General features: G+C 38.5%; 1 protein-coding gene across 1 annotated transcript; it reads right to left on the bottom strand.

Annotated features, from left to right (window-relative positions):
- Positions 1–5844: 5844 nt before the first annotated feature.
- LOC105200422 (odorant receptor 49b) lies at positions 5845–8325 on the bottom strand. Its single transcript, XM_011167977.3, has 5 exons — positions 7407–8325; positions 7163–7262; positions 6743–6838; positions 6125–6280; positions 5845–6044 (listed from the first exon to the last, which is right to left on the bottom strand). Exons 1-5 carry the CDS (start codon positions 8240–8242, stop codon positions 5994–5996), a joined length of 1239 nt encoding a protein of 412 aa, XP_011166279.1. The 5' UTR covers positions 8243–8325; the 3' UTR covers positions 5845–5993.
- Between the last annotated feature and the right edge of the window lie 1840 nt (positions 8326–10165).

Here is a 10165-nt window from a genome sequence, read left to right as displayed (position 1 = left end):
TGAAAATAAATAAAAACCACATTCTCGTTTCGCAATTTCGTATCTAACATGCGTCACTCCCACACGCCTCGGCATTGTCGAATGTCGTGCAAATCTTTCCGAAAGGCTATAAAAAAATAGAATAAAGAGGTAAATCATTTCATAATTTTAGCCCCCTAACGGGGAACACACGGACGTAATCAAGATTCCCCGACTTTAGCCGCCTGGGAATGGTGCGATCCGCGCGGAATTTACTTCGAGGCTACAATGGAATGCAGAGATCGCGAAGAATTCTCTATATGAGTCGTCAACGCCCCTTCGGCTCTTTATTAAAGCGCCTCTTATCGCATTCCAGAAACAAAGATAGCCCCGATATATATTCGCCCGATATATTCTCTGGAAGCATGGCGTCACCGTCTATTTTTGACATTCGCGCCGCGGATCGAGGCTCCGGCCAATTAACAGGAAAAGCGGATATTCTTCCCCGTGCAAATGTAGCGTTTGTTGAAAGTAGGCAAACAAACGAGCCCCAACCCCGTTCACGCGCGAAGGACTTTCCGGAAAGTCGTTCTCGTAGCCAGTTTGCCACCTGTGGAGTCGAACGCGAAAGCAATATAGAAATTCCAGGCAGGAAGCGAATTCACTTGTTGATTTTAGGAAACTCCTGGGGAAAACACACGAGGTGCAACTTGTTGCTAAAGGAATCGCCGCTAATCGCTTTTAATCGTAAGGTTTCACACGGGGATGCACGGGCGATTCGCGTCGAAGTGGGAGAATCCGGAGATGCGAGATAATTATCATCGAGGTAACAAGATCATCCAAGTAGATTGAATTAATATTGCCTAGGGTCAATTTCATCAGCGATCTTCGCTATCTCGGTTAATGATATCCTATCGTTTAAGTCGAAACGGGTAATTCAATTGTTTTTAGTTATAATCGCGTCTATAAATATTTTTTTCATGTCGTATACTGTGACAAGCAATGCGCAAAATCGCAGTGATACTTTTCTTTAAATAGATTTCATAATATCTTTTAAACATATTTGTGGATTTGTAAAAGTTGAAACGTGCGTTTATTGTGAAGAACATAGTGTGATTTGTGACAAGAAAGACGGTATTAGCGAGTGAAAAGAAATTAAAGTTCCCTAGGAGTTTGTTCCACTTTGGGATTTATTGACTTGACAATCTTGGTAATCAACTTGACTTGTAACCTATTTTGGTAAAGCTTCATTGCACAATTTTCAATTTCACAAATGGTGAACGACGATGAGGAGTAAACGACGATGCTCCTTACTCGTAATTCACATTATTCTGTCAACCATAAAAATTCCGCTACGTTGATAAAATAATTAAGCTGAAGTGAAGCGTCAGGTTTTTCGCTGGCTCCAATAAATCCTCCAGTGAATCCTATAATCGGCTATCATTCGGTGACACCTGTAATAGAATCAAAAATTATATAAGTGTTCTACTATCGTCTTAAAAATTGACGTAATTATATAAAATATACAATATCTCCAACGTACATGCAATGTGCAAAAGTAAAAAATGAATGCATAAAACATTTAATTTAATTGTATATAGATCTTTGAATTTCGCAGGTTAGGAAATGCATTTTCTAATCCTTCCCGATTTAATTTATCAATTTTTATAATGCACGCCCCAAATTATTGATAATCTTCGATAAGTGGCGCGACAAATGCGCGAGCGTCGCCGAGCACAATAGGTGCCAAATAATGCATTGTACGGAAACGGAGAGGTGCTGCGAAAGTCTCGTCTTTCCCCCTCGGTATAGGGAAACGGGGACTGAGAAAACGCGTAATTGAATGATGCGCAACTCGGGTGCTCGATGAATAGAATTCAATGAGTCGACACTACCTGCAAATGCACGGGGACGTCGCGAGTTACGATCCGGGCTCGGCCTCTCTCGCCCGACGCGACGTCTTCGCCACGGAAGACGGTCGACGCAGTCTTGTCGGTAGTCGCGAATTTAATCTTCGTGATGAGAGGCAGCGGCTGCGGGGTGGTTTCATCCGTTCGAATGTTCCGTCCATTTCGAGGGAGCCAGCTTCTACTTGCGACTCGCCCACGAATCCGATTCGCCATTTTGCGTCGCAGCAAAGAGATTTGTCGATAGTTCCGTGTTAAACATCTCTCCTATAGAGGAGAGACGAAATAAAATGCGAGCAAGTACTTAACTTATCTATGTTCGTTTGATTCGCTTCTGCCCGCTGCGATTTCATTTTTTTTCGAGATAGATTTGCCTATCGAGCTCGACGTTGCTCGTGGCAACTGGTAATTGATCTCGCAGCATGTGCTAATTTGCGAGAAGCTTTAACCGAACGATGAGTTCAATTGCGTCATCCCGCAAAATCATTAACCACACCTTTCGTCACATCCCCTCCGTCAATCGCAGTGCTCGAACAAAATCAAGCGCGATATATCAGTGCGATGATATGATCGAGCATTGAAGTTTAAAATGCGATAATAAGACTCATATTTCTTTAGATTATGAACAGGTTAGATTTGATAAATAAGAATAAATAATATATTTATAAAAACAATGTCTTTTATGAAGTCATAAAGTTTTTCAAATAAAATAATGAAATGACATTATTAAAAATAACAGGGAATACTAAACGTTTAAATGTAAATTTACGCATCACACTGATTGAGAGAAATATAGGCCAAACGTTTAGTTAAATAGTAATCGAATGAATTTTATACATTGAGAGAAAAAAATTACTAAATTTTAATAAACTTTTGTTTGAATACTTATAATGAAAATATTTATTAGATATAAATATTTTCATTGTTTAATGCGAGAATCACTAATGTAATTTAACTATTTTTTTTTTATTGAATAAATATTTATTCATAGCATGGGTTTAAAGTACATTCTAAGTTATTTATTCCAATTTTTGGTACTTGTAAAATTCAGTAACTGTAAAACCTATTTGATCACCATTTTACTAAACGTTTGGTCAACATATTTCTCTCGATGCAAAAAGTAATCAAGCGAGTTACAAACATTTTAAGCAACGTGTAGAACCTATTCATTTGAAAAGTTTCTGAATACAGAGTCGATATTTTCCCGAACGACAGATTTCATATTGCGCAATTTAATCTGAAGGCAGAAAAGTCGAATTTCGATGAAAAGCAAATTTGATTTGCCCTCGATAGAGAGAAAGAGAGAGAGAGAGAGGGGGGGGGGAGAGGGAGATGGACAAGCGCGCGTCGGGTCGCAATTTTTAATTTTTCAGGCGATAGCTGATAGCTTCCCACGCGCGCGAGATGATGTCGATTCGCCGCGGCAGTGGCTCAACTTGGCGCCGATGGATTTCATTAACTCGAAGAACCCGCGGCTTCGTTCAACGTTGAGCGAACGAGCGAACGAGCGAACGAGCGAACGAACGAACGAACGATGGTATGCGAAGATGACAACGCGCGCTCTCGCGGTCGGTATCATCCCGCTGAAAATCGTGGAATTTCTTTATTGTTCGCCACGGCATCGAGGGGCTTTCCTTAGCCCTGTGGAACGTCTTCGTCCGACCCCTTTCGCCCCCTCGGCGCCCTATCTCTTTGCCCGCCACCTTCTCGTACGAGACGACGCCGTCACCCGCAGATGCTGCTCTCAACCCTGCACCGCTATAATTAATACGGCAGCGAACGTTCCGGGAAACGCAGTCTCGTAAGGTTAATTCAATTTCCGCGAAACGTAAGCGATCTCCGATTTTTTCAAGGGGTGTACCTCTTTGGACGGAATGTAAGAGAGAAAGGGTTCGAAAGGGCCCCTCCTCATGCGCGGCGAGTCGAGACTTTAATCGTCTTCGAAACATCCTGCATGGATGGTGATGCTCTTCTTTCGCGAAATCCCTCATCCAGACCAACTCCAGCGAATCGTTAATTTGAGACATCTTGTAAGATCGACACTCTGTATCGAGTGAGAATTAAGAAACCAGAGTCAGACGGTGCATTTGCGCCGTGTTCCTCATCTTTATTTATAATCGGGTAGCGGCACTTTACGAAAAAGAATTGGATGGGATGCGGAATTGACCATCGGTCTTGGAAACACTCTTCCCGTCCTCATGAAAGGCAATGAGCTCGCGCGATATCTTACGGCGAATCTACGAGCCTGTCGTTTATCTACCGCATCATTTCGCACGTTTCTCTTTTTTCCCCTCATTTCTTCGTTTCTTTACGTTCAATCTATGCACTGCCTACTACTACTACTACTCTCTCTCTCGAGAGCTCTTAGCCCATCTTTTCCGTCTCAAATTTTCGCAGATTCCATAAACAATAACTTGGTCGCCATATTTTCACGCTTATCGCTTTAATAATGAATGACTATTTTTTATCGTTCAACCATCTTTGATTATTCTTGATGGTGCTTCTAGCATCTAGAATTTAGCAGATAACAATATCGCAATGGAATACACGAAGTAATAATATAAATAACAAATTAACGAAATATAAACATGAATATGACTATGGAGACATTAAATCTTTTTTTATCTTCTGGATTTTTTTTTAATACAAATACAAACGAATAATTCAATACGTTGAGCTATTTTTATTGCATAAATATGGTTTTTTCGAACGAAAGATGCAAGTTCTCGTTCCGCGGCGCTTATTGGCCGAAAAGTAAAGAAGCCACGTTCTGCGAGAAGTTGCTAGGCTCGCTCGTTAGCGCACAGTGATATTGAGAAAATTCTATTGCCCTCGCTATCGACTATCACGTCTTTCTCTTCTTCCTAGTCCGCAAACGTCATCGCTGAGAACTTCTTTTTTCTCTGACTGATTTAATATTTCTCACTCATTACGTACACACTCAAACGTAAAAGCAGCGAGAGAAAGAAAGAGCGGATCTTATTGATTTTTTATCTTATCAGTCTGTCTTTTTAGTTTGCTTGTCACGACAAAAATTAAAATAGAGATATAAAGGCCACAATAACGAGCGAACAATGTAGGTGACAATTTAAATAATATTAATATGTATTCAGAAACTCATTGTAACACAATAAGCGAACGTTTCAACTCCACAGAGTTCTCCTCAGCGCAACAATTAATATTCAAATAAATCATTTAGTAAAGGATTAAGATTGCACGATTGCTCGTCATGTTCCCATCATTGTCTACCGATGTCCTTAATGTTGGCTTGCATCTCGTGCATTTGTAATACGTTTGCTCGTTCTTATTTCGCATTTTTCACACACAGACACAGTGCTTCATCTTCTCTTTAATTGTTCATTACTCTGACGCTTCTTTCGCTCTCGAATTCCTTTTGATTCTTCTGGATTTGATTTCGTAATTTGCGCATATCCCATACGAGCTTCGCTCGATCCTCTCACCACGGTAGATGGACAGCGCTCTGTTAACCGTATTTCTCGTGATGCGGCACGGTAACTCTCGACACGTGCGAGCCGAGAGTACGGCTCGGCAACGGAAAAAGAGAATGATCGATGCTCGGCTTAAGCCAAGGACTACATCGAAAGCCTTTCTCTCCCCGACATTTTCCTCGGATTAGTTTCCGCGGAGGTTAACGCCTGCCTCGTTACTTTAAGCAATCGTAGCGGAGCTGTGAAGTGTCTCCGCAGCTAAATCTTCCGATGTTGTCACTGCTACTACGGGATAGACCGTATAGAGTTCAAAGCTAATCCGTGAAGAAGTCCGTCGTGTTTAACGAGCTCTTTATCTGCTTTCACTGTGTCACTTTTCTCTAATTACGCAATAATTAGGTATGGGTATTGGTAAATGTTAATTAAGCGTATCGATAGTAATCAAATCTCAATGTATTCCTTTTCTTTTGGCTCAGCTCGTTGTAAACTATCACTGTCACAAATACTTTGGGAAAGACTTGCGACGAAGGTTGCATATTAATTTTTATTAACATATACATTATGTACATTAACTTTTTGTATATTTATTTGATCCTAACAATCGTAAGCATTAACAATCGCGCGGGTTCTACTCGATACCCAAAAATAATATGTACCTCGAGTTACATCGATAAAGTTGTCAATTCATACTACGTATCATGGTGAAAAAGGATGCCGCGGATGACACCATCTAAAAATACGATGTTTTATCGTTCACGAAATGATTACGTAACAGATAATTCATGTTTTCCATACAACGGGCATACGTACAGACGCGAATGTTTGCAAGGATAACGGTATGATGTAACCGGCGGTCAGCTGCGCTGGTTTCTGAGATCTCATTGTAATAATATTTAGAGATCTCTTTAGTTGATACGGAAAACGATACCACGGCGTAAAGTATATCGCTCTTGCTACATCCTGGCTCTGAAACATAATCCATTAGCGTTATCGTAAGCCGCAAAATAAATAAAATAAACAGTTGAGGAGCTGATAAAATGTAAAAATGTGTTACGCGAAGGAGTATTATGACAAATGGGTATGTATGCCTTTCATGTTTGCAAAAAGAAACACACACTTTTCATTAAACTCAAGTTTTAACAACGCGCCATGTTTGCGTGATACACTCTTATTTCTTTAATGAAATACGACAACGCGAAGGGAAATCATTACATTCTTAAGAAGTTTTTTTTGTCGAGTTTCTTTAAAATTTATATTTTGTTTGAGAATGATTTAATAAAATGAAGATTGAAATTTTTTTATAGAATCGATTGTTTGGTTTATTAATTTATATTGCATTTCTTTGTAATATTTATCTTTTTTACGTTTATTAAAAAAATTATTGAAATCTAATTAATATTTAATAATATGTATATCTTTCTAACATACCTCGGTGAGAAGAACATTCGCCGCCCAGTTACTCAAAAATAGTTGAATCATTGCAATTAACAGTTGTGTTGTATATTTGAACTTATCAGGATCATCCTATAATATTGGTACATGGATAGTTGAAATATCTATGGTAGCATGTGCAAACCAACTTATTCATCACGTCTCTTCACTATCGTCAATCGAATCAATTAAATATAATGATGCACATAACAGAATTTCAATAAATTAATTTTTTATTTAAATGGTTTTGCAATAAATATAAAATTAAAATGTCTCGTCAGTTTAGATTGCAAAAGATTGAAAAATTGTCATTTTTTCTTTTACAAAAATTTGAATCTGGTTTGAATATAAAATTTCAAAATTGTATGGCGAGGAGATTGATAATACATAAATGAAAGGCTCATTCAAATTTCTTACCCCCGCTAGTTTAAATCCCACAAGAGAGACGTTGTACGTACTACCGAGCAGTTGCGTCAAAAAGATGGTGGCATTTAGACTCTCGACTTCTTTGCAAAGTCTGTTCGAACAACGTCACGGATTCGTTGATTAATCAAACTACTTTTACGAGCGAAGAATCTTTTGAAAAGCTCGAAAAATTTAATCAACCAATCATTATCATTAATTTTTTCAAACAAAATTTATCTTCTTTCTCACTACTTACTCGAGCATTGTCTGATGATAGTGCACGCAGGCTTCAAGATTAAGTTTCACACGATTTTTCGACACGTCGCCGTCGTTTCCCTCACGGATTATTTCGAACGATTCCGTGGGAGTTGAACGCGATCTTTCAGCATGTACTTCTGAATGTTCTTGGTAGCGTTCGGTCAGGTGCGAGATTCGTGTGTTAAGAACCTTGAAGTGGCCGCAAACGGTCAAGACGAGCACCGGTCCGACCGTGTCCGTGGCAACGCAGGTGAGACCGACGTTTATCATGCTGCACAATTGCGCGATATACATTATTTCGTAATAAGGCGACCGATGGACTTGTATCGGACAGGCGTACGGCAGGGTTCTCATCGTCGCGTTCAACGAGTCATCATGCTGTCCCATGAAGAGACTTGCCACGGCGTAGAAAAAGATCGTGAACACGCATCCTAATAAATAATAATAAGTCAAATGCCTCGTCCTTTTCACGTAATCGCGCACGTGCTTCTTCTCGGTCGCGTTCAACGCCGTCCAGAGTTCCTCGCAGACTGTCAGTAATCGCTGAAACCTGCTCCGATATAATAAAAGAATCGTGAATCGCACCTGTCCGCCCACGAGGGAGAGTATCATCGCGAAAGATTCCATCCAGATGTCGAGGTGGATGGTGTGCAACGCGAATTCGTACGTATAGAGGCCCGAGTACGCGAACAGACAACCGTACGCGATCGCGCTGAGAATGTTCTGCGAGCTCGATCGACGAATAAGCCCGTTCTTATAAGACACCACGCCGGAGAGTCTCAGCAGCGCGACGTTCACGCGGATGACACTCGCGAACGAATCGTCCGATACCATTCTAACCGGGAATCGCCGTGTGATAGACAGGAGAACCTGAATCTCAGCAGCGTTTACTTGATTAAATCGCGATGAAATCGCGTTCGTCTATAGAATTCGCGAGGAGTCTATAGGACTTTTGCACCTGCGCATCCCGTGCGTGGACACGAAATAGCGTGTGCTCTCTGCGATTATCTCTGAAATAATTGATTATCTGAGACAGAAAATTCTCGGTGAATTTGCTGACGAACTTTTGCCGGCAGAAGTATCAGCGAGCGAGCACGACGAATGAATAATTGAAGTTTGTCCTGAAGCTAAGATTGAAGTTGCGATGGCGTGACGATGCAGCGTGCAATTCTGCTCGAACGGACGGGTATAAGGGGTTACGCTAAACACAGGTTTCCCTCACATGCTCTTTCTTTTCTCGCGTGGAATTAAATAAAAAAGACTGTCGCGGGGTGGTTGAACCGAAAGAATTCCTACACTTTTATTCTGTATAGAGATATTCTTCTTATCTTATAATTGTTTCTTTCTTTGATTACTTTATTTTCTATTATTATATTTATTATTTTGCATAATATCGAACGATATTTTGATAGAAATGTATGCAGTTTTTCTAGACACTCGTCTACTATTACTATAATTAGTTGTTGCAATATTGCGTGGAAAATGGATAAGAACTTGATAAGTTTTATTTAGTGGCTGAATTTTCCTGTGACAATAATGATATCTATTTAGTATTATCTGCTATTATATATATATATACTAGACAGACTTTTCAGTTTACTTATTAATCAGTTGAATAATTCACTTGTTTTATTTTTATTTAGATTTTGTGTATTGTTTATACTAAATGAAACTTTATATTGCGTATTAATGATTGATGTTAATGAATTATTTTTGTATTGCGTTTCTAAGTGAGCTTCTTTGAGTTTGATTATTTTATGATTTAAAAAGTTTTTTAAAAACTAATTTCCTAAAAGTAATTGTCCTAAAAGTAATTCCATTTGCTGTTTCAACAGCAAGAATAATAACATTCATTATTTTTATTAAAAAGGACAAAGCCAAAATATTTAAAAGAATTATTTAATCTAAATCATACACTTTGATAGTATTGTTAAATTTACTCTGGTGGACTTGCGTTTGAGGACTTGTAGAAGCAAAGACTAGGCACCTAATGTGATTTGCTCAGTAAGTAACAGCTCGACGTGAACGAGTCTTCTATGATAAATTACTAGCTGAGTCAAAGAAATCTCAGATGTTTATTCTTCGTTGATAGTACAACCTAAATCAATAATTGAAGATATGTTAATATGCAATCTATTTTATCAATTTCTGTGGAAAACATTCGGATATTAAGGCGACTGTTGACAATTAAATTTTGATGAGCGTATAAAAGAGCAAGGTGATATGCAACATTTATTAAAATTTAAAATGTTTTGGCATTGTTTCATTAAATTTAAATTTCATTGGCTTAGTAAGAATTTAAACATTTATTTAATCTAATGGAGGTAAAATATCGATTTCATTTCAGGATGCAATACAAGCTTCCTAGATGGCAGCATGGCGATCTAAACGCGTTATTACGAAATATACCTGAGAAATCGACTAGACCTCGTTTGTATTTTCTTCTTTTTAATTAAAAAAATAAATAAATAACATTACTGCACGATTCTTTGAACTTGGCGGTTCTCTAACTCAACATTCTGCAAATTATACACATACCATATTTATTTCTATCATCTATTTTTACAATTTTTTTATAAATATTGGAAAGAAAGTGGAAACCATTTAATTAAAAAAAAAATAGGAATAGTAAAAGTAATAGCACGGTTTTTATATGTATTTGAGATAAATGGAGCAGAATAGAGAGATAATGTTTTATGTTTCCTTTAAAAAATTGTCAAGTTTTTTTTAATAAAAAAAGGAATGACTATACAATGT

This window comes from Solenopsis invicta, chromosome 4 (genome assembly GCF_016802725.1).
Source record: "Solenopsis invicta isolate M01_SB chromosome 4, UNIL_Sinv_3.0, whole genome shotgun sequence".
NCBI classification, from domain to species: Eukaryota; Metazoa; Arthropoda; class Insecta; order Hymenoptera; family Formicidae; genus Solenopsis; species Solenopsis invicta.
The sequence above is the reverse complement of the archived record's forward strand: the minus strand, read 5'-3'. Positions and strand labels throughout refer to the sequence as shown.

Excerpts from the sequence above, each read along its gene's own strand:
- LOC105200422 (XM_011167977.3), bottom strand. The coding sequence starts at position 8,242 with ATGGTATCGGACGATTCGTTCGCGAGTGTCATCCGCGTGAACGTCGCG. Across the intron at positions 6,839-7,162 it reads TGGGATTTAAACTAGCGGGG|GATGATCCTGATAAGTTCAA; the intron begins GTAAGAAATTTG and ends CCAATATTATAG. Across the intron at positions 6,281-6,742 it reads CGAATGTTCTTCTCACCGAG|AGCCAGGATGTAGCAAGAGC; the intron begins GTATGTTAGAAA and ends ATTATGTTTCAG.